General features: G+C 46.7%; 1 protein-coding gene across 5 annotated transcripts in view; it reads right to left on the reverse strand.

Moving 5' to 3' along the window:
- FLNB (filamin B) overlaps positions 1-26,981 on the reverse strand; it is a 165,064-nt gene that overhangs the window by 42,983 nt on the left and 95,100 nt on the right. For all 5 annotated transcript variants that reach the window (XM_063661031.1, XM_054479644.2, XM_054479643.2 and 2 more), the window contains exons 10-24: positions 25,595-25,721; positions 24,139-24,275; positions 22,484-22,677; positions 20,855-20,968; positions 20,088-20,231; positions 19,711-19,834; positions 19,234-19,394; positions 17,507-17,597; positions 17,070-17,239; positions 10,486-10,603; positions 7,966-8,228; positions 5,795-6,392; positions 4,973-5,146; positions 3,737-3,899; positions 2,722-2,882 (exon numbers count right to left, since the gene is read on the reverse strand). In XM_063661031.1, the coding sequence (XP_063517101.1) occupies positions 2,722-2,882; positions 3,737-3,899; positions 4,973-5,146; positions 5,795-6,392; positions 7,966-8,228; positions 10,486-10,603; positions 17,070-17,239; positions 17,507-17,597; positions 19,234-19,394; positions 19,711-19,834; positions 20,088-20,231; positions 20,855-20,968; positions 22,484-22,677; positions 24,139-24,275; positions 25,595-25,721 (2,739 nt within the window). The remainder of the gene's footprint in view (positions 1-2,721; positions 2,883-3,736; positions 3,900-4,972; positions 5,147-5,794; positions 6,393-7,965; positions 8,229-10,485; positions 10,604-17,069; positions 17,240-17,506; positions 17,598-19,233; positions 19,395-19,710; positions 19,835-20,087; positions 20,232-20,854; positions 20,969-22,483; positions 22,678-24,138; positions 24,276-25,594; positions 25,722-26,981) is intronic.

Here is a 26,981-nt window from a genome sequence, read left to right on the forward strand (position 1 = left end):
CCGGGTAAGATAAACTGTCCAAGATGGCAGACCCCAAGCATTATCTGCCATTCCCCTGTTCCATGCCCAGACACATGTCACCATTCCCTCATGAAACCAACAAACCCGGGTAAGATAAACTGTCCAAGATGGCAGACCCCAAGCATTATCCGCCATTCCCCTGTTCCATGCCCAGACACATGTCACCATTCCCTCATGCCAGACCTTCTTCCTCATGCACTCCGAACCCCACTCAATCCAGTGGTCTAGGGAGCCACCACCAACCGACCACAGCTGGCCTACCACAGGAAATCAACATGCCATTATGGGTAAGACAGGACACGTTGTTAAAAATAACTCCACTCCGGGTTTTTAACCAGGCCAGAAAAAACTAGGCTAATATTTAAGCACCCAGAATTACCATGAAAGCAAATTAGAAGGTGGCAGGTAGCCGACTGTTTCATGGCAGTACCCCCATAGGTTGCCTTAGCTAAGAAGCCTGATGCTAAGAAAACCAACCAACACTTCACTAAATGTCTCTGCCTGGGAGGGTTCTGGGGTTCTGGAAAAGCTGGCATTTGGCTCTCTCTGGGAGGCAACAGAGAGCCTGAAATGTAAAAAGGCACCACCCACACCTGATGGGAAAACCACAAATGAGTGTCTTTCTGTTGTTATGCTCAAAGATGGCCATTTGCTTTAAGCTCACAGGTCGGCCGCAGGGGACAAACTCTGACCCCTTTCTGTAAGGGGGATTTGGAAGCTGGTGGCACTCACCAGCCTTTCCCCATAGTCAAAAAGTTTCATTGCCACAAAAACCAGGAGATGTTCATCTCCACTGTTGCCTGCCAGGTAGGAGCCACATCACCCCTCCTGGGAGCAGCCTTCTACCCATTGCCTGTGCCCAACTCTCTCCTAATGCAAGTGTTACAAAACTCCAAAAGGAGCCTGTAGCTCTGAATTCTGTCACCAAGCCCCATTCTCATTCTTCATAGCAGTCACCACAAGTTTCAGTTGTATAAGCCCTAGACAGTAAGCTCCCTGAGGGCAGGAACTTTGTCTTGCCCAAAGCTGAAATCCCCTAGACTAGTGATTATAGGAATTTTTAAAATCTATATTGAATGAGCCGCAAGCACAAGTTTGAGGAGAAACATGTTGTTTTAAATGACTTGAAGCTTAAATGAGTATCTGAGTAGAATCAGTCTGAGTTGAAAGTCAATACTTTCTGATCAGTGTGAGAGAAAGAGAGTGAGTGTGAGTGTGTGTGCACATTTCCATGTAGTAAGGGGGAAGCAGGAATGGAATCAGGAAAGTGTGTGGTCAGTGGACACTCCAGCTGCCTGAGAGTTAACCCAGAACCCAGCAGCGGGCCCCTCAGCCTGCCCTTCCCCTCTCAGCGTGACCCAGAGAGAGAAGAACAAGCCCCAGCCGAGGCTCTTCCTGCTCCTGGGGTCCTGGGGTGGGGCTCTGCCCTCTTCACACCACACCTAAGACAAGGCATAAGTAGCCCAGAACAGCGCCAGTCCTCGGTCTTGTGTCCACTCCACACACTCGCCTGTCCTTTTAGAAATGGGGGTGAGGGAGGTGGTCTCAGAATTCACCACTATAGAATTCATCCACGTAACCACAAACAACTTGTACCCCAAAAGCTATTGTAATAAATAAATAAAAGGTGTGGGGGTGACAATCATTTGAGTAGAGAACTAGAACCTATGGAGAGTCCTTCCCCCAAAACAAATGGGGGAGGGTCTTACTACTTAAGTCATATATTTATTTATTGTTTGAATCTTTACAGCAGTGGTTCAGGCTGAAGTGATTTTGTCCCTTAAGACATCTGGCAAGATATAGAGACATTTTTGGTTGCTACAAGTAAGAATGGGGAAGGAGAAGTCTGCTATGGGCATCTAGCAGGTACAGGGCAGGGATGCTGACAAAAGTCTACAATGCACAGGACAGCCCCACACCACAAAGAATCATCTGGCCCAAAGTGTCATAGTGCTGAAGTTGAGAAACCGTGTTTCACAGTGAGTATACATGACATCACTAAATACAAAAGAAATTACAAAGAACAATTTGAATCTGCATATCTTGATCAGCTACTAGTATTGTCAGTGAAAAAAAAGAAACCAAGACACAAAATAAGGTAAAAATTTTCTTTTCTTTTTTTTTTTTTTTGAGACAGGGTCTTCCTCTGTCACCCAGGCTGGAGTGCAGTGGAGCAATCTCAGCTCACTACAGCCTTAACCTCCCAGGCTCCCATCTCAGACATCCTCCCATTACAGCCCCCACCCCACATAGCTAGGATTACAGGCACGCACCACCACACTCGGCTAAGTTTTGTATTTTTTGTAAAGATGGGGATTCCCCATGTTGCCTGGGCTGGTCTCAAACTCCTGACCTGAAGCAATCTGCATGCCTTGGCCTCCCAAAGTTTGGGGATTACAGGTGTGAGCCACTGTGATTTTCAACTTTGTAAAGAACCAGCTTTCCCCTGAATCAAGAACTAGGTCCTCCGACACATGCACAACTGTTTCCAGTCAAAATTCTAAGCCGATGCTTTTTGCCATGTTACCGGTTCTACTGGGAGTTGAGATAATCTTGGAGATGTAGCCCTAAGAAAAATTCTCCTTTTGCAGCTATTACAAATATCAGATTGTTTTCCCCACTCAGAGAGATAAGCAAAATCAAACCCACTTTCCTGCAAAATCAATTATTCTTTGGGGTCCTCTCTGAGGAATAGCTTACCAGGGATGTGGGCTCCTCCATATGTGATATTAACATCATAATCCCCCGGAGCGAAAGGAATGTACTCAGCACTGCAGCTGCCATCCTTGTTGTCTCTGCAATTTATCTTCGACTCTGATGGTCCCTCAACAGTTATGCCAAGCCCACCAATTCCTGCCCCTCTGGAAAGGATGGAAAAGAAAGTGAAATGTACACCATTTATGCTGGTCTGCTTATTGCTAAAATTCATGCAAATTCCCTTTATAAACTATTCCATGTAGCCACCCCAACTCAATTACTACACCTCTCACATAGGGAATTTCACATTAGTATAACGTAAGTAAAGACACTCTGACCCCTCCTTTTCAATGCTTATGCTTCATTTATTTTTCTTTTTCCTGAGACAGAGTCTCACTCCATTGCCCAGGCTGCAGTGCAGTGGCGTGGTCTCGGCTCACTGCAACCTATGTCTCTCGGGTTCAAGCAATTCACATGCCTCAGCCTCCCAAGTAGTAGCTGGGATTACAGGCGTGTACTACCAAGCCCAGCTAATTTTTATATTTCTTGTAGGGACAGGGTTTTGCCATGTTGGCCAGGCTGGTCTCAAACTCCTGGCCTCAAGCAATTGTCCCATCTCGGCCTCCTGAAGTGCTGAGATTACAAGCGTGAGCCACCACGCCCAGCCTATTTTTCTTATCTAATTGCACTGGCTAGGACTGCAAGTACAACACAGGCATATGCCTTGCAACCAACTTTAATAAAAATACTTACAAGGTTGGCTACAAATTTTTACATTATCAAGTTATAGAGCTTGATTGAGTCCTGGTTTGCTACATAGTTTCATGACCATTATCAAGTGCTTTGGTATGTTTTTTAGGTATGCTTGGTCTTTCTATGTAACATAAGTCTCTACAGAAAGTAATATATGTTATAAAAATAAAAATGCATCTTATCAAAAGTTAGGAAACTATGACACATAGGTAGAATCTAGCCACAAAAGAGAGACTCAAGACACCAAATGTAGGGCCTTGCCTACCTGGTAACCACGGTGAAGACATTGGGCTTGTTGGTAAAGGCCTCTTTCAATCCAGGTCCTTGGGCTTGCACCCTAGATGGTTGGCAGCCTTCAGTGACAGCCACCTTGAAGGGACTGTTTGGGATAGGCACATCATCATATGTCACCTCCACTACATGGAGACCTGTTCAAAACAACAAACAGAAACTCATATTTGCATACAAATCCTCTATTTGTGAAAAATGATTTTTCATAGCATAGCATTGAAGTCTGCATGTTATACTATGTTATTTGGAAAAGGGGGTTAAAAACACAGTAATGTGGCTGGGGGCAGTGGCTTACACCTATAATCCCAGCACTTTGGGAGGCTGAGGAGGGTAGATCGCTTGAGTCCAGGAGTTCAAGACCAGCCTGGGCAACATGGCGAGACCCCGTCTCTACAAAAAATACAAAAATTAGCTGAGTGTGGTGGTGCACACCTGCAACTCCAGCTACTCAGGGGGCTGAGGCAGGAGGATCATTTGAGCCCAGGAGGTTGAGGCTGCAGTGAGCCATGATCACACCACTGCACTCCAGCCTGGGCAACAGAGTGAGATCCTGTTTCAAAACAAAACAAAACAAAACAAACCCACAGTAATGTAGGTATGATCTGACTTTTAAATAATACAAACCGTCTATCTGCAGTCACACAAGCCACTCCACCCCAATCAAGCAAATATTCAAGTCAGTCATCCTAAACAGACTACTCTTATTTGGGAAAACACCATCCAGCCATTAACCAAAAGAAAAAGCGAAACCCACGAAACAGAAGAAACACGTATCCACAAGAAGACTGAAAATATCTATACCAGAATATCGCAGGCTTCCAAACTCCAGGTAGTGGAGATATACATGGCACTTTTTTTTTTTCTTTATGCTTTTCTATTTATTGAAATTTTTTATAATTCCTAATATTCAAGAAGAAAGAAATTCATACGCAAAGAAAAATGGCACAAATGAACAACATCATGACATTACCCCATAACTTGCTGAGGTGAGACTGAGGCTAAACCCAGCCCACCTATTACACAATGCCAGCAAGCCAGGCACTGAGTGGGCAGCTGACTGCTGCGGAGGCTGACTTCCACTCTGTCACTCTGCATGTGGCCCTGCTGAGACAGGCCTAGCACATGGGGCAGGCATCAGTACCAGCCACCAGGAGGCAATGACCAAGGGCAGCTCTGAACGAGGGTCCAGTCCAAGGACAGGGCGGCTCACCTTTCTCAAAGGGTGTGTATTCCACCTGGTAGGTCCCATCAGCATTGTCTGTGACAAAGCACTCGGTGGAGGCCCCTGAGGGGTTGGCAATGTGGGCCTTGATGTGGTCACCCCCAACCTGGGTCAGCGGCCGAGAGTCAACTGTAAAGTCGGTGGTGGCTTCCCGGAACACATCTGCAGAGCAAGCACATAGCTAACACTGCCGCCAGTACCCCAGACCCAAAAGCAAACCCCAGAACCAAGGTTCTTGGCACTTCAGGACACATGAAGTCTAATTTCAGTAACGGTGGAAAACTGGTTTTTCTAACTCTCAAATCAAGAATATTAACCCCCTCCATCCCAAAAGAAGTCCTTTCTAGAGTAGCCACGGCTAAGTGACAACACAACTGCTCACACCGAGGGCTCGAGGACAGGTTAAAGGTTGAAGACAAACCTGCTGTGTGGCATGCAGGTGTTAGCCAACACCACATTTTAAACTTTTTCCCAATTAAATGCCAACATGTTGTATGTTGAGTTTCCAGAGAAAAATCCAGATTTCTGGCTTTGCCAAAAAACTAGAGATTCTGCTGACAATGCTAGGTCCTGTTCCCCATGGAGAAACAGAAAACAGGGGTTGAGTAGCACGGTTCCCAGAAATGCAATGTGCTCAACCTTCACCAGGGCCCCCCAACCACTCCCTGAGGCAGAGGGAACAGGTGAGCACTGCCTTATATGTCACCTGGCTCCTGCAGATGGCTGGGTTTGCAGCTCCAAGTTTCAGGTAGCCCTTAAGTCCCAGCTTGTCTTTTTTTTTTTTTTTTTTTTTTTTTAAATGAAACCCACCTTTCCCTTCTATTCCTGGTCCAAAGACTTTGATCCTGCTGGTGTCCACGGCGGGCTCCACCTTGACCCGGGTGGGGAAGTGTGGCACAAGTTCGCCACCATACTTCATGGTCAACGTGTACATGCCGGCCGTCAGGGGCACGTAGGTCACTGCATAGGTGCCATCTTTGTTGTTCTGAATACTGACTTCGGCTTTTGTTCCCAAGTCCGAGACAGCTTCCAGGCCCAGGGCCCCCGGTCCCGCTTCCGAGCAGTCGACGCTAAGGAGGCCAGCTTCACCCACCTTCCCATGCTCGAGACCTGGCCCCGATGCCACGACTTTAGAGGGGTCAAAGGGCATTTCAATGTCGGCTTTGAAGGGAGACCCAGGTATGTGGACTTCTTCAAAGAGGATGTTGACGAAGTACTCCCCGGGTTTTGTGGGAAGGTAAGAGACGGAGCAGGTCCCGTCACCATTGTCGGAGCACTCGATTTTGGCCTCGCACGGACCTTCCACCGTTAAGCCCAGACCTCCAGTACCAGCTCCTTTGGTATCAATGGTGAACTCGGCAGGCTTGCCCACGAGACCACCTTCGAGGCCGGGACCGTGGGCCTTCACCTATTTGAGCAAAGAATAAAGTCAAACTGCACTGGGATTGCTGCTCAGCCAGCACAGCTTTCAACACCCATGCATGTAATCAGCATGGAAGTGCATCTTAGCCAGGCAGCCCTTCTCTTGGGGCTTCATGTGTCACACGTGCACACGAGTTAGAGCCACAACAGTGAATGCAGCAAACGCCTCAGAACTCAATCACCAGCGAAAACGCACAGGAGAGAGGTGTGACCCCCAATGGAGCAGCCCCTCCAAGACTCTCCTCTCTCCTACCCCACCTGACCCTTCTAAATCACAGGCCTGGACTTGGAGACCTAATGTCCATTCCAACAAAGATACACGAGATCCCAGGTTGAGGGTTCACGGAAGGGCTCTTGTGGAGCTGGCTGTGGCGTGGGCTGTTGCACTTTGCTCAACAAATTCTGCATAATAATAAAACTAAACTGTTTCAAAAAAGAGTGAGGAATGAGGCTTTCACCTCTAATTCAACAAATAAGACACCTTCATAGGATTCACACCATTGAGACCACTGGAAACCTTCCAAAACCCCTTGAGTCAGGGTTACTATGAAGAAATGATGATGAACTTTTTTTTTTTTTTGGAGGGGACGGAATCTCACTCTGTTGCCCAGGCTGGAGTGCTTTGGCACGATCTTGGCTCACTGCAACCTCTGCCTCCCAGGTTCAAGCGACTATCCCACCTCAGCCTCCCGAGTAGCTGGGATTACAGGCGCGTGCCACCACACCCAGCTAATCTTTGTATTTTTAGTAGAGATGGGGTTTCACCATGTTGGCCAGGTTGGTCTCAAACTCCTGACCTCAAGTGATCCATCCACCTTGGCCTCCCAAAGTGCAGTGATTACAGGTGTGAGCCGCTGCGCCCAGCCAAGAATAATGTTTTTTTTTGTTTTTTGTTTTTGAGACGGAGTCTTGCTCTGTCGCCCAGGCTGGAGTGCAGTGGCGTGATCTCAGCTCACTGCAAGCTCCGCCTCCCAGGTTCACGCCATTCTCCTGCCTCAGCCTCCCGTGTAGCTGGGACTACAGGTGCCCGCCACCATGCCCAGCTAATTTTTTGTATTTTTAGTGGAGACGGGGTTTCACCGTGTTAGCCAGGATGGTCTCGATCTCCTGACCTCATGATCCGCCTGCCTCAGCCTCCCAAAGTGCTGGGATTACAGGCATGAGCCAGCGCGCCTGGCCAGAATAATGTATTTTTATATTACATGATTCTAGCTTCTGTAGGGTGAGCTCCGTCTGTGAGCTGGGTGCTGGGCAGAGGCCTCCACGTTTGCTAACTCGCCTACCCCTTACAGGCTGGCTTTGTAGTGAGGACTGTGATTATGCTAACAAGCGAAGAAAGAAGACTCTGGGACAGGGAGCCCCTCACCAAAGTCTTGTAGTCAGAGAGCAAGAGGAGGAGCAGGGTTGTGACCCACCTACCCAGGGGACCTTTCACAGTGAATTGTGCTTTCATCACAAAATGATTTTCAGAAGGTCTTTGCCAGGAAGAACCAGAGAAGGACTATGGTGTCATGTTTGACAACAATGAGACAAGTTCTGGGACAAAAGCAAAGGCTGACCTTGGTGGGATCTGGTGGCAGCGAGGCCTCCACTGTGTAGGGGCTCCCGGGCACAGGGTGTCCATCGTAGGTCACGTCTACAGCATACAGCCCCTCCTCCCGAGGGATGAACTTGGCCGTGCTGCTCTCCCGGCCTGTCACAGGTGTCACTAGGCATGGCACGACCTTCCGAGAGGGGCTGAGGATTGTCACGTCCAGCTTCCCCTGGCCTCCTGCCCCCCTGGTATCAACGGTGAACTCCTGATCCTTCCCAACTTCCACCCCTGGAAAAGAAACACAAGCCGAGGTGAAGAGCTGACCCTTTCCAGCAGCAGGAACAATCCAGAGCACAGAAGCAATGGTTCTTTGGACACGGGGACTTATCTCAACCTCTACCATAAGCAACAGCTGCTGCAGAGGACAAGCAGCAAAGCTGAGTAAGTATCATCAGCATCTCAGCCTCAGTAACAACCCGTGTCGGCACAATAATCCATTAGTGATGACAGCAATAATGGCTATCATTTACTGAATGCATTTTATATGTCAAGCACAAATAGGTTATTGTCTTAATTTTCACCACAATCCTATGGGGTATTTATTATTAACCAATGGCTTTCACAGATGGGGAAACTGATGCTCAGAGAGGTTAAGTAACTTGTCCAGGGTGACATATGCAGCACCCTGCCAAGCTGAGACTCAAAGTGAAATTTACCTGACCCCACAATCTTTGCTGACCAGAAAGTTGTAATCTGACACTGTCTTCTCTTATTTACTTACTTTTGGTGTTAACTTGATATCCAAACACCCTCATAAGTCAATGTTTTATTTACTAATTCTTGGCAGCCAACTCCATCTTATAGGCACCCCTCCCCCTCAAGAAAGCAGAAGTCACAGAGCTGCCAAATGCGAGGTGATTGAAGCAAGTGCTGAGAACCGACTGTACCGTGATGGTTTCCAAAAGGTCTCTGCAAAGCAGGGCTGCAGGAAGCCCAAGTGATAGATTAGACAAAAACAGGGAAAGGACTTTACCCAAAACAAAAGCACTGGGAACACAGGGCCCCTGCCACAACCCAGAGAACCTTGACTCTGAAGGAACACAGGGCCTGGCAAGATGGACACTGCCGAACCACAAGCAAGGAGGTCCTGGGTCGCTACTTCCCACCGGAAAAGAGGCTTTCCTAATTGGCACCCTGCTTTTCCTATTCTGGAGTCAAAGCTCTCAATATCTTGGTGAAAGGAGTGACAAGGGGACACATGACAGGGTTGGGCAGTGGACGTTCACACACTTAGAGCTGGCTGCTCCAGCCACGAAAGCCAACAGTGAGCTGTCACTTTGGGTCTCTGCAACTGGGAGCTGGCCTTGCTTGCAACTTGTGCACTTGGGTCACGAGTGAAGAAGATGCTCACTGATGGCATTGCTAGTGGCACTCTGGAGAAACCCTCATAGGTGAATACAGGAAGCCCCATCCTGCGGGTATGCACTCAGCCCTGCCTCAATAAGCCTGAAACCAGGTGAATGTGAGCCCTGAGGTGGATCCAGTCTGGAGCCACTCAGCAGTAAACACCGATGGAAAAGATGTAGGAGTGAATGATTCACAAGATGCACTGTTGGAAGGCAGGCTGAAGACATAGGTTTATACAGCAGGGCAACTTTAATGCAAAATAAATACAGCCAAATGTTTTCCACAGGCATATCTATATGTATAGATGCAGAGAGAAGATCTGGAAGAACAGAAACTGAATTGAAAACTTTGGTTATCCCTAGGAAGAAGGAGAGGTGAGGGTTAAAGTGGAATTAACCCTTAACTGTAATGTTTTTTAGATGAAAAATGGATATATTTTTACTTGTATAAAAAATTATTTTATGAGCATGTGTTGAACATCTGAAGGTGAGTGATAAGTACATCACTGCTCATGTTATACTATTCTCTTTCCTTTTCTGTTTGAAATTTCCCCTACTAAAAAATAATCAGAAAATTGAAAATAAGCGAAATGAGCTTATACTAGTAAAATCCCTAACAAGCTAAAGGAACATTGCGATGGGGCAGAGGTGTGGTGGTAGTGACTTCTCAGTGCCAGGGATTTGGCATTTATGCTTGACTCACAACCTTAGTGTGGATTCAGTTGCCAAGGAGAGCTGGCACAGTTAGAAACTCATCAGAAAGCAACATGGCCCAAATTCTCTTTTTAATGAAAACTTCCTACTGCAATGCCAGCACTTACTGAGGGCTGACTACGTGCCAGCCTCTGAACCATTAGCTCATATAATTTTCACAATATTCCCATGGGTGTTCTCAACCTCTGCCCGCTGACCACCCCCACTGTACAAATGAGAAAGCTGAGTCTCGGTGAGGCTAAGGGGCAGACACAGTCACAGTTATTTCACACCATGGCCCTAATTCGAACCAAAGTCTGTGCAGCTGCAAAGTCTCTTCACGTAGAATTTGCTTCTCTGCAAATTCCACCTTTTGAAGAAAATCTAACCAGCAGCCACGTTGGGTGGTCATCAACAACCCATCTGCCCTTCATTCAGGCACTTACTGTTTTCCAGCCCATTGAGTTTTATCTTGCTCAGATCCAGCGGTGCAGCAACACCCACAGTGAAAGGGCTTTTAGGGATGGGATCGCCACCGTAAGTCACCAGAACCTGCATGTTGCCCTGGAACAAGAGAGAAAACCCAATTTACCTTTGGGTACCAAAAAGCTAACTTGGCATTTAAACTCCCCTCAAGATCCCTCATTCTTCTCACAGACATGGGAGACTTGATTCTAATCAATGTAGAAAGTATCTTAGATCTATTTCTTCTAGCTTTTGACCACAAGGCAAGAATAACAGAAAAATTAGATCAAATAAGAGCAGCTAATACTAACAGAAGCAACTTAATGAGCATTTTCTACATACCAAGCACCATGCTATGTGCTTTTATGCATTTCCTCAATTCAAGATCAAAACAGTCCTAAGGGGTAGTTTCTACTGTCATCTCATTTTTTCAGGAGAGGAAACTATGGCTCAGACTGGTAAAGGAATGTGCCCCAAGTCACACACCTTGGTAAGGGTGCGAGCTGGGCCTCATACCCATGGCCCCCAAACCTGTGTCCTAGCTGCTCTGCCACACCACCTCCCCATCATCATACCCAGTGCCAGCGACAGGTACAGCAGCTGGGCCTGGGGCCGCTCACCAAACAGAACCATTTCTGTCCTGGAAATCAGTTTGAGGCCCCCAGGCTGCAACAGGGATTTGCAAGAGTTCACCTAGACCTGTGCTAAGACCACTGCACAGTATCTGAACTTCCATTTCTATGTGAAAGAAAATAAAATTGCAAGTGTGAAGGCAGACGGTGCTTGCAGGATTGGCAGGCCCCCTCACGGGTGGCCGGGTGGCACGCGATGGCCATGTGTGCGCCATTTCTCTCCTCTGGCCGGTTCCAGGCTGGCACACAGCCGGCTTCTTCTCTCCATGGTTGGCCAAGTTCCCTCCCTCCAAATCGAGGCTCCAAGAAATCTCATGGCTGTCTCAGTAGATCAAGATCTCCTTCACCTCAATCGACCAGGCATAATGTAACAGGGAAGTGTGAGGGAGAGACAAGTTCCCCCCAAGAATCCAGCAGCCTTGCTGGAATGCAGGCCCTGCTGAAAGCTGTTGCTGATCAAGTGTTAAAAGGGTGTAGCATTTGGCCTATGTATATTTTGTCACATTCCTTTTGTAATAAGGAAGGGGGTAAAGACCAAGAAAAAAAAAAAAAAAAAAACTGGTTGCATCAATGAAGAGAGGATTAATTTTCCAGGATTTTTAAGCACTGCACACAAAACCAACTGGCCCCCTGCCTCATGCGAACAACATTTCCTGGTAAAATGTGTACAGGTCAAATTCAACAGAGCTGGGAGCCAGCCAAGGGGCAGGAAAGGTCTCCTTGTACTGTTTAAGGCAGGACTGACTCGCTACTTCAGCCAACGCGGCATTCCCAACGTGCCAGCTGTTCCCGAGCTTCCGTTTCCCCACAGCCCCTAACAATTCAGGGGCTCACTAAGCAGACCTCAGGCTAACCAGAGGTCTTGGGGATACCTCCTCCCTCACCCGCATAAAGTTTTCTGGCCACTTCTCTGAAGTGCTAAAAAAGAGAGGGAAAAATCCTCTTCCAGTTAAGCCCACCCATCCCATAAAAGAAAGTATGCTCCTGTTACCAGTCAAAAAACAAAACAAAAACTCAGATAGAAAATGACCTGTACCTTAAATAACCTACGAAGGGGGAGGGAAAAAATCTCGGAGATTTACACCTACAATGCCTACAGCATTTTAAGGTGTCCCCTGAGGCCCCAACTAAGGAATGGACTGTGTTTATTCCCCAACAGGGCTATGAAGTGAGGGATGTCTGGGTAGTGATGGCCAGTGCATTTCGCCACGACTTTGCAGGCTGCAAGACAGTTTCACTCTCCTCTACATGCTTCTGAAACCTGAATCTTATTCCTCAAAATATACATACACAAGACACCGACCAGACAGCTCAGAAGAGGATGGGACTGAGAGAGCCACCCTCAGCACCATCTCTTTTAGGGCCCTCCAGGAGCAGCCAGGACCACCATGGTAAGAACATTTCAAGGTAGAAACTGTTACTCTGTGAGGGTCTGTGAGCTCACAGGGACTCCTAAAGGTGCCAGAGTACTACATGGAGTGGTCCCCAATCCTGGTGGCTCCCAGCACAGCATGTAATGGAGACATTGCCACCAGCTTCTCAAACTGCTCTGCTCGGGGGAACCTGGGGTGAGAAATTTAAGCTGCTTGAAGCCACTCACAACCAAGAGAAGAGAAGACCAAAGTCCTCGGGGAAATCACTTCCCTTCTATAAAATCGAGTCTTTGACCTCTGGGAGGGTCCTCAAGCCCCAACCCAACAGGTCCATTCCTCTAAGGCAAAACGCACTCTACTTTTGCATCCTCAAGGGACTCACAGGATCCTACAGCCATCCACATCACTCATCCACCCCAGGCAGGCGAGCACCTGCAAGCTGTCACTCAGGGACTTTGCGAGGTGGAGTGGCAGGCCTGCAGGTGTCAGGGAGCAAAACCAGCAATCAGGGACCTGGGTTACTCAGGCACGACCTCGGCTCCCCACGTGACACAGCCTGTGTTCTGAGGGGGAAGCGCCCACACCAGGCCAGGACACACCCATGCCCAAGCAGCCACCTTTCTGGGGATTTCCAGCCTGTTATACCCTAAAACCACCATGAGAAGGTGTGCCTGTGGGTGTCAGCCCTCAAAGTATGCTCCCTCCCCCGTGTCAGGGGGTGGCTTTCTGGGCTGACCCAGGTCTCTTAACCACATCCAAGGGCACGCTTCCTTAGCCCAGTCTTGAGCTTTTAGCTGCTCTTCAGAAAACAGAGTTCAAAGGAGAATGAGGAGGTGTCGGCATCACTCCTCTACCAGATTACAACGTTCTTAGGCCATCTCCGCTTGTGAATCCAGGCACCACGTCATTTATTCACTCACTCACAGCCATTAATCCATACAGAGCACTTATAGGGCCAGGCTCTGTGCTGGGGGTGGGGGTGGGAAGGAAACTCAATCTAAGGAGAGATTTAATGCGTTCTTTGCCATAGAAAAATAGGCAGAATTGCAAGTTGCCCAAATAATGAAACAATAAACCCAGCTCTAAGCAACAAACAACAAGAAGGACCCCAGTGCCACCCTGCAAGTCATTCACACTGAAGGCAACAACTGCCACCAAGGCCCATCCGGCTCCCTGAACGCATCCTGGGAGCATCAGGACACACAGCCCTAAGTGAGTACTCAGCATGGCAGCAGTTCTCAAACCTGCTGCTATCAGAGAACTGGATGAATGTGACCTTGGGGTGATTCTGAAGTAAGGAGCCTTCCACTCCAGCATCACTTCAACGGGGACAAAACCGGACCTAGGCTCCTAATCTCCACTTCTGCCTCAACCAGCAGCAGGGGACGTCTGGGGTACTTGGTTCTGCAGTCCTTTCCAAGGATGCAGGTCAAACCCTGACCCTGTCCTGATATCTGCAACTTACTTTCTAACGGCTCAGCCAAAACACTAAAAGGCATATAGACACAGAATACAGCAGAAGTCACAAAATGTTTTTAGAAGACGCTATGATCTTGTGATCCTAGTCATTGCACACAGACAGCTATGGCTTTCTGGTGCCTTCTCCTAAAGAATATGGAGAATTTGGCAACAAAGAAGATTCAGGCTGGTGCACCCAGTAGTAAGGCTCCCATCAACCCTCAGAACCATCAGCAGGAAAATAATTACCTACTTACTATTGAGTGGCCTGATGAGAAAAGGATGCTCTATCTATAAAAGTATTGGTTTTGTCATTACTAATAATGAATGTTTTGTTTTGGATTTTTTATTTTAAGGCGCAGGAAGAAGCAAGTCTGGAGATAAGAAGCCACGTTTATAACCTACACACAAGAACTGTTCAAGGCGTGAAAAGGCAACCCAAGGAGTGAGAGAATATATTTGCAAATCATTTATCTGATAAGGAACTAATATCCAGAATACATGGAGAATTCCTAAAACTCAACATAAAATTAAGAAGGTTGATATAAAAATGGGCAAGTAGATAATTCTCCTAAGAAAATATGTGAAGGACCAGTAAGCACATGAAAAGATGATCAGCATCACTAATCATTAGGAAAATGCAAATCAAAACCACAATAAGACACCATCTTACACTCAACAGGATGGTCACTATCAACAACAACAAAAAAAAAACAGAAAAAAAACAAATGTTAGCAAGGATGTGGAGAAACCAGGACCCTTGCATGCTGTTGGCAGGACTGTAAAGTAGTGCAGCCACTGTGGAATACAGTACAGTAGTTTCTCAAAAAATTAAAAAGAGATTTCCATATGATCCAGCAATTCCATTTCTGGGTGTATAGTCACAAGAATTAAATGCAGAGACTGAAAGAGATATTTGTACACCCAGCATTATTCACAACAGACAAAAGACGGAAGCAACCCAAATGTTCTTCAACAAATGAAGAGGGCTGGGCACGGTGGCTCATGCCTATAATCCCAGCACTTTCGGAGGCTGAGGTGGGCAGATCACCTGAGATCAGGAATTCAAGACCAGCCTGGCCAACATGGTGAAACCCCATGGTGAAACCTTGGCCAACATGGTGAAACATCTATACTAAAAATACAAAAATTAGCTGGGTATGGTGGCACGTGCCTATACTCCCAGCTACTCGGTAGGCTGAGGCAGGACAATCACTTGAACCCAGGAGACAGAGGTTGCAGTGAGCCGAGATAGTGCCACTCCAGCTTGAGGAACAGAGCGAGTCTCAAGAAAAAACAAACAAACAAAAAACAGATGAAGAGAGAAGCAAAATGTATATACATACAGTGGAATGCAGCCTCGAAAAGGAATGAAGTTCTGACACATGCTACAACATGGAGGACATTACGCGAAGAAAAATAAATCAGTCACAAAAAGACAAATACTGAGGTCAGGCGCAGTGGCTCATGCCTGTAATACCCGCAGGTTTGGAGACTGAGATGAAAGGATTGCCTCAGCCCAGGAATTAGAGACAAGCCTGGCCAACATCCGAAACCCCGTCTCTACCAAAAATACAAAAATTAGCCAGGTGTGGTGGCATGTGCCTGTAATCCCAGCTACTCGGGAGGCTGAGGCAGGAGAATTGCTTGAACCTGGGAGGCAGAGGTTGCAGTGAGCTGAGATCATGCCACTGCACTCCAGCTTGGGCAATAGAGCGAGACTTTGTCTAAAAAATTAATAAATAAAAATAAAAATTTGGAGAAGAAAACACCAACAGCAGTAAGCCTGGATGTAAGGGGCCACATTTATAACACGACACACAGAATCCCTTCGCCCAGGGAATCCCTCTCACTGCAGGGATGTTCTCACAGTAAGGATTCCATCTCCAAGGGTGTGCAGCCCCCAAACTCAGGGGACAGCTACACCATGACCCCCTCCTCACCATAATCCTCTTTCTTCCCCACTTGACTCTTGCCTGCTCCTCACTGAGAGGACCCAGACGGGAGCAAGGCTTCTGAGCAGTGCTTCTGCAGAAAGCATTGCCCTTCTTCTCCTACAAACGGCATTTCAAACACAGCAGGATCATTTCCCTTAAGAATAAAGGAATCTCAGAGGCTTGGAACAACCACTTCGAACACTAGGCTTAAGTATTAAAATCCAGACTTTTCTGCCAGGATGTCTGCTCTCCAGACCCCAGAGGTGTGAAGATGAAGCAAAACAAAATTTTAAACAAATATAATGGATACAGGGCTTCAGTTTTACAAGATGTAAAGAATTATGGAGATGGATGGTGGTGATGGGTGCACGACATAATGAATGCACTTAACACTAATGAACTATACACTTAAAAATGGTTAAGATGGTAAATTTTATGTTATGCGTATTTTACCACAATACAAATTTTTTAAATGTTTTTAAACAAATAAACCTTAACTTGTACAGAGAGGTAGTTTTAAGGCCCTTATGGCCTGAAATAATCAGAGTAAGCCAGCCTAGATGGTAAGATCACATGTGAAATCCTGCATTTTGTAAAGGGGAATAATTTGCTGCCCTAAATAGTGTGTTGGGCCTTAGGGACGAAAGGCTGAACTGGCTCTTTGAGAAAAGACCTCATTCCAACACCTCATAAAAAGGGTAAACTAAGCTAAAAGGGCCAGGAAGGAAACACAAAGGTGTAGCAGCCCTTTCTCTGTGGGTAATTAATGAAAAGACTAAAAGGCAGCTGGTGAGGCTGCGAGCGAATGCACGTGTGTGTGTATGTGTGTGTGTGCACATGTGTGCACCTGTGTAACAGAAAGATAGATATTAGGGCCTGAATATCAAGAACTGAGCATTTCTCTGATAAAACGCAAACCAAAGGTGGAGATATGGGACCAGCTTCCTGCTTGCTTTTGGGGAATTCTGCAGTCCACCTGATAGAACCCATCGGGCTTCCTATAGGTGCTCCCAGAGGGGTTCAAAGTGCCAGGAGCTGCCTCCCATCAGGGAGCACTTTGGCAGAGCACCTCTCACACCCCTTGGTGTCCACAGTGATCCAGCACAGACTGCATAGAAAGGGGCCTGGCTGGGGACCAGGGGAGCAGAGGGGAGAAGGACCCTACCTGTTGGGTGGGTGTATATTTAACCGTGTGAGAGTAGTCGTAATTATCGATGATATCCAAATCCTTCACTGCATCGCCAGGAAGGGGGCTGTTGAACTGCACGTTGAGCGGGGCTTTCCCAGCCCCCTTGGTGTAGACAGTGAAGTGGGTCGGTTTCCCATTTTCCACACCTGGAAAGATATACTGTGAAGTAAGGAGACAGACCAGCTGGAGTAGTTTCACTTTGAGAACCCGTCAGACAGGTTCAGCAGCACCAGGTCTATTATGACAGCCAGCAACGCGCCTGGCCAGCCACTGCTGCATCAGAGCTGCACAGAAAACCTGCCAGCTTCGTGTTGGTGTTGGTGGAGATGAAGTTCCTCAAGGCCGTGGACGAAACACGCCCAGTGCCACTGGCTGGCAGAGGGGCCCAGGACAACCTTGACTTGCCATCTTACCTGCTTTGCTGAGCCCTGGGCCTTCTGCCTTCACTTTGCTGGCATCGTGGGAAGGGTCAACTTTGACTCTGAAAGGACTGGCGGGGATTTCCTGTAGCAGAGACACAGTCTTAGTAGAAAAGCCCCTGAAGCAACAACCAGAGCTCAGGGAGCCTTCAACAAAGGGTGAACCTTAGCATCACTCCGACTTAGCGAGTGGTGAGCACAGTGGTGAGCAGACTTCTATTACCACAGGTAAACAGAAGGGTAAGATAAGCCAAAAGGGCCCAGCTTCGGGTAAAGGCCTTCTCTAATAGGTCACTCTCTAATGCCTGGATCCCTGATGTCACAAACAAACCCGAGGACTTTGAGCCTTTAATACTGAATGTTGAGTACTCAGGATGAAAAATGCCAACAAGAATAAAACCAAAAAGGACAATAATATATGGGACTGGGGGATGGAAATATCCTCCAGGGACAGCTGAGAGCTAAGGTCTGGGGAAATGCAAGAAGTGATCAGAGACAGAATGATTACAATTCTTCAAAAAGAATGTTGCAGACTATTGGAATAAAGACAGAAGAGGTTAAATGGATGACGTCAAGACCACTACCTTTAGGCACAGAACATTCTACTAAGGTTCCCATTTTTATGTAAGGTTAATTTTAATCCCTAGGATTTCAAAATTCTCTCTTTCAGGATACTGCTCACCCTATCTTCACTATTGCATACCTGAAACTTCAAATCACCTCTCTCTATAAAAGTTTAAGGGTAGAGACCACAATCATTGCTTCAAAGGCATCAAAGTAGAACATATCTAGAAGCTAACTGCATTTCAACCAAAATATTGATGAAAGTTTATTACAAACTAGTCTCTCTCCAGACCCCTGCTTTTAACCACTGAACACACTGCCTCACTTTTGTTAGAAAGTGGTAATAATTTAGCTCTGGGTAAATTTTTTTCCTTCTTGGTTGTAAGGAGCCAGAGAGAAAATGATTGAGCAGCGTTCTCAAGACAACTTCGCTGTCACTAAAACACCAAAAAGGAGGCCAAATGCAGTGGCTCATGCCTATAATCCCAACATTTTGGGAGGCCAAGGCGGTCCTGAGGTCAGGAGTTCAAGACCAGTCTGGGCAACTGTCTCTACTAAAAATGCAAAACAATTAGCTGAGTGGCCAGGCACGGTGGCTCACACCTAGAATCCCAGCACTTTGGGAGGCCAAGACAGGCGTATCGTCTGAGGTCAGAAGTTCGAGACCAGCCTGGCTAACATGGTGAAACCCCATTTCCATAAAAATACAAGAAAATTAGCCAGGCGTGGTGGCCTGTAATCCCAGCTACTTGGGACGCTGAGGCAGGAGAATCACTTGAACCCAGGAGGCGGAGGTTGCAGTGAGCCAAGATCATGCCATTGCACTCCAGCTTGGGCAACAAGAGCAAAACTCCATCTCAAAAAATAAATAAATAAGATAAAAATAAATTTAAAAAAAATTAGCTGGGTGGTGGTATGAGCCTGTAGTCCCCAGCTACTTGGGAGGCTGAGGTGGGAGGATCACTTGAACCTGGGAGGCAGAGGTTGCAGTGAGCCAAGATCACACCACTGCACTCTAGCTTGGGTAAAAGAGTGAGACTCCATCTCAAAAATAATAATACTAATAAAACACCAAAAAGTAGATGAGACATGCACACAAGTGGCCAAAGAGAATCCACGCCTACTCCACTCATCTCCTCCCAGGCCCCACCACGCACCTGAGATGCAAAGAGAACTTTGATAGTGTATCGCCCAGCGGCAGGAGGCACATATTTGACCGTGAACGTATCATTGGCATTGTGAATAATGTCAAAATCCACGTCTTCCTCATCTTCACTTAACACCCGGGCATCACACTTAATGCCAACGCTGACATCACCTGGAACAGACCAGCTTATTAGCACCAGCTTACAAGAAACAGCATGTCCTGTGCAATCTCTTCCAACTCAGGTTAACACCCCCAAAAAGCAATTGGGAAGTTTCTAGTAAGAAACCTGAGAAAGAGTAAGGATTTGGGGAAAGGGATGATGGATTAGCAAAGACATCACTAAGGAATGACTCAGAGGCTCAGTAGATGATTACCTATTCAGATGGACTACTTCCTAGTTCAAAGGGAACTGTCCTCAAAACGTGATGAAAAGAACTTCCTTCCCCAAAGAGCAATGATCACTGGGTTGAACGAAGCCCTTTCTCACCTTCCCCAGCCTCAGTACAGTCCACTGTGAAGTGTGTAGGTTCATTTGCCTTCAGACCACTTCTCTCCACACCTGGCCCAAACACTTTGACCTTCTGAGGATGGCTACCTTGCCCGATGTTGACCTACAGAAGACATGGAGAAGGTCATCAAGTTCTCCTCCACTTGGACCCAGTAAAATACTATTAAAAAACATTGTTAGAAATAGTTCCTCTGGGCAGGCTGGAGCACTCTGCCCTTCAGGCCCCTCCATCATTCAAGGCCCACCAGGGATGGGTTCCTTCCGTATGTCTGCCTTGGCCGTCAGGCATGGATCCCAGACCTGGTGTATGACCAGGCATTTCCATCAAACAGCCAGGATTCTGCCTCACAACCTACCCTGTAGGGGCTGTGCGGGATGTTCACGCCTCCCCAGACCACAGCAATGGTGTGCTTGATGGCCTTCACCGGGGTGTATGAGCACGCATATGTGCCGTCCATCCGGTTCTTCATCTGGATGTCAATGCGTTGGCCTTCCCCATCCTGCAAAAAAGCCAGAGCTAGGACCAGAGGTGGCCCTCACATTGTTTCTATCAAACAGGGCCACTGTGGCCTCCCAAGATAGCCAAGTCACCACTTGCTTATACAACAAAACTTCATGGACCAACTACAATGTGCCATGTTTTCACAACACGATGAAAACCAGTGACAAAATATGACATGTATTTATTTATTTTTAGTTATTAAGAGCAAGTGGCCCAAAAACAAAGCTATGGCCACTCAGTGCTTTGTAATTTCAATTCCTGCATTGAAGTCCTTTGGCCAAATTCAATTAGATTAAATAAACATACTTTTTAAATCCTTGTTTACAAATCTCCCCCCATGGCCTCAGCAGCTTCAGCCACACCAAAAGACATTACAGAATAACCTGAAACAAACAAGCCTCATTTCCACAGAATATAAATCAGAAAGATGATTTTTTAAAAGCCCAGTACTCTACATGGTAGTCTCACTGAACCCTCACATAACCCTATAAGATAATCTTCTTATCATTTCCAAGGTGCAGATGAGGAAACTGAAGATCAGATGGACTCAGCAACTTCCCATTACATGGTCAGATCTTGTTACCTGACAATTACCTGCACAGGTGGCCCCCTGAAATTTACCTGAGCAAATATCTTTAAGGGAGCTTTTCCAGCATCCTTAGGATCCACGGTGAACTCGGCCAGGTTGTTGACAATGCACCCAGATTTCTCCAAACCTGGCCCGTATGCTCGAACCTGAAGCAAAGGCAGATAATAAGTCTCTTTCTGTGTAATGCCCCAACTAAACCCTTATACAAAGACAGGTAACCAGGGGATGGGGGAAGAACAAAATGACCTGTGTCTGGTTTTACAGTACCCACATAAGAGGCTGGTTATGGGAAGTAAAGTGCTAAAGTAGGTTGTAACTTAAAAACAAATGTCTCTCCCTCATAAGGGAGAAAACTCTCTAAACAAATCCAACCCACGGCCTGAAGCCTGCATGGGGCCCAGGATGGCTTTGAATGCAGCCCAACACAAATTTGTAAACTTTCTTAAAACATTATAAAATTTTTTGCAATTTTTTTTTTGTTTTTGTTCATCAGCTATCATTAGTGTATTTTATGCGTGGCCCAAGACAGTTCTTCTTCTTCCAACATGGCCCACAGAAGGCAAAATATTGGAAACCCCTGTTGTAAAACCATGCCCAAACTAACCCATGCTCCCTGCCTTATTCTGAGTTGACCTAAAGAACTTCTAACAACTGGGGCAGAGACCTCTAGTCATGCCCAGTTTCAACGTTCCCACTTTGAGGGGACTCAGAATCTTTACCACGGACATTTGCCCTAGAGGGCAGAGGAATAGCATTTGGCCAAAACGGGGTAGCTACCAGCCCAGACTGACATCAGCCTATGGACAGCTGTCCGTGTGGGCCAACAGTAGCACACGTGGCCTGTGGGGCCAACTCCCTGTCAGCCAGGCTGGCTCAGACTTGATGCTTATCAGCCTGCTAAGGGTTTGAGAGGACACTCTTGGAAACATTGCTCCAACTTAAGAGACAGGGAACTAGGGAAAAAAACATCCTTTATCTGTGGAGCATCTTGAAATAATAACTACAGAAAATGGCTGTAAGAGTGACATATGATCCTCGGAGTTGCCAGAAAATAACAGCTTATGGAGCTCCCTGCATGGGCCAGGCATGAGCTAAAGGCGGTCTTTATGCATGCCACCTCCTGAATCATCCTAGAAGCTCTCTAGAAGCAGAGACTACTATCATTCCTGTCTTACAGAGGAAGACACCAAGAGTCAGATAGGTAAGTTACTTGCCCAACACCATAAAAGTGCTAAGTGATACTACCAGGATTCAAATGTAGGCCTAGGCGGGTGGATCACTTGAGGCCAGGAGTTCGAGACCAGCCTGGCCAACATGGTGAAACCCCATCTCTACTAAAAAATACAAAGATTAGCCGGCTGTGGTGGTGCATGTCTGTAGTTCCAGCTACTTGGGAGGCTAAGGCACAAGAATTGCTAGAACCCAGGAGGCAGAGGTTCCAGTGAACTGTGATCATGCCACTGTACCCCAGCCTGGGCGACAGAACAAGAGTCTGTCTCAAAACAAACAAACAAACAAACAAATGCAGGCCTGTTTCCTTCCTAAAATCCAAATGATTCCTCTCTTCCATCTCTCAACATATTGCTTAAGGCAACTTCGGGCATGGGGGTGAGGAACCAGGGGCCAGGGACAAGAAGACAGAAGCACAGCAGCTGATTCACCAGATCAGGGTTGTAGTCTCCCGTGGCTGGGTGGATGAAGGCCATGTACGGGCTGTCCTTGATGTCTTCGTCGTCACACATGATGTGAACAGCATATTCGCCAGGCTCCTTGGGCCAGTATTTGACATCACACGATCCATCATTCTGGTCGTTGTACTCAATCTTTGCCTGAGAGGGGCCTTCAATGGCAAACCCTAGGGGGTGGAGGTGGAAGGGTCTCCCTGGTTATATGTTGGAAAGCACCTATTCTATGTTACGGCAACTCATTCCCGCTGCATCCCTAAAAGCCAAGTGTTGGCCAGAAGATTAAAATCTGTTTGTATCCCTTTCTCCCAAAACCAAGCTCCTTGAGTCTTCAGTAGAGATGGAAGGGGTGGAAAAAAAAATATATATATATATATATTTTTTTTTTCCAAATGTAGGCCTGGGCTGGGTGTGGTGGCTCACACCTGTAATCCCAGCACTTTGGGAGGGCCGAGGCAGGTGGATCACTTGAGGCCAGGAGGATATATACATAGTATTAAATACATTATATGTATTTTATCATCATCCAACAGGGGAAGTCCAACCAGCAAACCCTTCTGTTGGAGATGTGGCAACATGTGGCAAAAGCCTTGAACAAACACCCACTCTTAGCACCACCAAATCCACTTCTGGGTTTTTATCTGAAGGCAATTACCAAGGATACACAGTCAGCACTCTTTTTATAGCAAAACCCTGGAAATAACTGGAGAGCCTGACAGTGGATAGAACCATACAATGGAATTCCATGGAAGCTATGGAAAATGAAGGCATACCCTATATTTACGCATAAAGATATAGAGACTTGTCCAAGATATTTTCTGTACCAAATCAATATTTGCATGCATATGTACAGAGAAAAAAGTCTAGAAGGACACACTAAAAGACTTAATATTATCTCTAGACTAAGAATATACAAGACGATTCATATCATCTCTCTAGAAGGGAAAATTAAATGTGATTTCTTATTTTTCTCTTTTGCTTATTGCTATTACCTAAAACGGGTTGCTAAACTACAGTCTGAAGGCCACATCTGGCCCATTGCTTACTTTTGCAAATAAAGTTTTACTGGAACTTGGCCACACCCGTTTGTTTACGTATTCCTATAGCTGCTTTCAGGCTACAACAGCAGAGTCGAATAACTGTGACAGAAACCATAAGGCCCACAGGTGGAAAATATTTGCCATCTGGCCCTTTATAGAAAAAGCTGGCTGACTCCTGATATAAAATGATCATATATACATTAGACATGTATTTAAAATATACTTCAGCTGTGCTCCAAAGGAAATATTTATCTTCCAAATCCAAATTTCAGCAAAATTCATTCATTCATTCATCTAAACTATACAGGTCAGTCAACACTATTTGCTAAGTATTTACTACGTTCCAAGCATTCTTTTAAGCACGATACCCACATAAGGCTTCTGCCCTCAAGGTCTCCTGGATGAATGAATGCTGGTATCAGAGGCAACTGCAAATGTACAACAGCCCGCAGAGATGGCTTAGGGTGGCCAGGAGGCCAGGAAGCTAAAGGTATTGAGGCTAGGCACTGCCCCAACATCCAGCCTGACAGGGCCCAGAAGCCCTGTAATCCTCAGTCCTCCAGAAGATGCTGATCAGCTGTGTCCACTTACCCAGCGACCCCACTTCAGAGCCAATGGATTCCACCACGAAATCCGCCGACCGCCCGACAATCCCACCATGGAGCCCAGGGCCCCAAGCACGGACTTTCTGCATACCCGCTTCGGGGCCAACTTGAACTTCAAAGGGGCTACAGGGAAAGGAATAGAAGAAGCATCAAAGAAGAGTAAAGTAAGGTGTCACTATAGCCATAAGCTGCAGTTCCTTTGCACATTCTTTCCACTTGCCTGATCCTTTCATCTGGCATCCCAAACTGCAGCCAAGCCCTTCCTCCCGCAGGCCTCTTACCCATAGCTATTGTTATGTCAACAATATAATATAATGTGACTGCTTCTGGGAGCTCAGGTGGCCACTGGGTTGGCACTCAAGCCACGCTGCTTTGCACCAGCCTCCTGGCCCTTTACCTTTGTGTGCAGGCCTCCCCAGACTATGACCCTAGAAAGTGAGAGAGTCCACACACTCTATATCCTGCTTATGCTATAACCAGAAAACTTGGTTGAATGGGCTTTATCTCATACATGAATGAATGTGCTGTAACATTGGCATGGGAGGCTTAAAAAAAAAAGCGTGGTAGGTATTCAGAACCCAATAATGCCCAAATATTTCTCAAGGCTAACTGAATTTACTCAGAGTTAAAAGTTGCACCCCCAGGGGAGCTGGAAAACATAGAACGCAGAGGGTTGGCACTCAAGCCACGCTGCTTTGCACCAGCCTCCTGGCCCTTTACCTTTGTGTGCAGGCCTCCCCAGACTATGACCCTAGAAAGTGAGAGAGTCCACACACTCTATATCCTGCTTATGCTATAACCAGAAAACTTGGTTGAATGGGCTTTATCTCATACATGAATGAATGTGCTGTAACATTGGCATGGGAGGCTTAAAAAAAAAAGCGTGGTAGGTATTCAGAACCCAATAATGCCCAAATATTTCTCAAGGCTAACTGAATTTACTCAGAGTTAAAAGTTGCACCCCCAGGGGAGCTGGAAAACATAGAACGCAGAGGGGCAAGTGCAATGCCCACAAGGCAAAGCTGTAGACTGCGTCCCTTGGCCCCTGACAGCACTCACGTAGACGGTCTTAATGTAAACCACAGCAGATTTTGCCCTGTGGCATTCATGAACAAAGGAGTTCATTGAAAAAAAGAATCTCAGTTTATATGCGGGCATCTAGACACACAGCCCATTTGCTCTAACTGCTCCTTCTGCCTCCCCTGCCTCCCACCAGCCCCTAACCACTAGCATTTGATTTAAAGCAAGTCAGCTAAAACCACAGCAACTTTCTGCTGCTTTTGAGAACAGGCCAAATGTCTGTGCTGCTCTGGAAAAAAAAAAAAAAGAGTTTTCAACAAAGCAGATCTCTTTCCCTCCTGCAGCCCGGGAAGCAACCACCCATGAGTCTGCCCTGGGCCAAGCACCCTCCAGAGAAGACCCCTTTGCAGCAGGAGCCTCACCTCTTTGGAATGTGGTGTCCCCCCCATGTGATGGCAATGCTGTATCTCCCCGGGGTGCTGGGGTAATACTCGAATGCGTAGACCCCATCCAGAAAGTCTTTCTGCTTCACCAGCTCCTCCAGACCCTCTGTGGGAAGGAAGGAGATAATCTTTCCAACACAATCCTAGGCCCAAAATGAGAATCAAAAGGACAAGAACAGAGAGGTAGCCACACTGACAAAACATAAACCATACATAAAAACCAAGTGGGCTGCCCCAGAGTATGGGACCTCTCCCCCGCAAAGCCTGGGAGATTACTTCAAAGCTAAAAACACAACCATCTCTGCTTCAAGGTATGAGGAAACGGAGGATTTCCCAGCTAATTGGCTTTAGAAATCTTGCTTGGCTACAAGGAGCCCTGAAGTCCTTAACTCCCTGGGCCTGTGTAAAGTTAAATCCAGTCACATTTCAGTATTTCCCAATAATCATAGCTACCCTTCCCAGTCCCCCATAAAAACTGGGGAAGAAGTAAACCTTTAGTATTTGGTATGTAAATACTAAGTAAACCTTTAGTATTTGGTATGAGTTTTAGGTTCAGTGTTCCAGCGTATACTTTTCCATCTAAAGCTGGACAACAAAAGCAAGGAAGTCCTCGGACGCTATCTGCAAGAGGACAGGTTTTAGATGCGACGCTGCAAACTCCAAACCCAGCCATCAGGCAGGAACTTGTTTTGTGTTGAGCCCTGAGGTTTGGCCAAGAAAGCCGTTGAGTCAAGCAAGTATCCAAGGTCGGGAGAAAACACACACACACGCACACATACACGCATGCAGGCGCACGCATGTGCGCGGGCACGTGCGCGCACACACACACACACACACACACACATACACACACACACACACTCCCTCCTTGCCTCCTGTTGGAATAATCTGGGAGGGAAGACAGCCACCAAGCAGCTTCACTCCAGGTCTGGGCAGTCTAGAACCTCGGCTACCCTCAGGGCACAGCCTGACCCAAAGCCTGGTGCTGTGAAGTCAAATATTAACTTTCTGGAGCTCAGAATGCTCCTGCCCCAGCCTGTTGCGAACACAGAGGGTAAGAGCAATCCTGGTACAGGAAGCTCAAGATTCCATAGGCATGGGAGTAAAACCACCAAAGGCTGCTACACCCGAGACTAGAAGTGCTGAAATGCTTCTCTGTTCTAAGGAAAAAAGTGAAGACACCCATCCCCGCATCTGCTGTCTCCTTCCCCAAAAGAGGGAGGGAGAATGGGTTGCAGGGTTTAACCTGTCCCTCCACAAATGGCATTTATCTACAAAGAAAACTTAATCTTAGGGAATTTTATTCTCCTTCTATAAGCACTGATCATAGTAATTAAGTACTTGACATAATTTCATACTCTATAAA

Source organism: Pongo pygmaeus, chromosome 2, assembly GCF_028885625.2.
Source record: "Pongo pygmaeus isolate AG05252 chromosome 2, NHGRI_mPonPyg2-v2.0_pri, whole genome shotgun sequence".
In the NCBI taxonomy this organism is placed as follows: domain Eukaryota; kingdom Metazoa; phylum Chordata; class Mammalia; order Primates; family Hominidae; genus Pongo; species Pongo pygmaeus.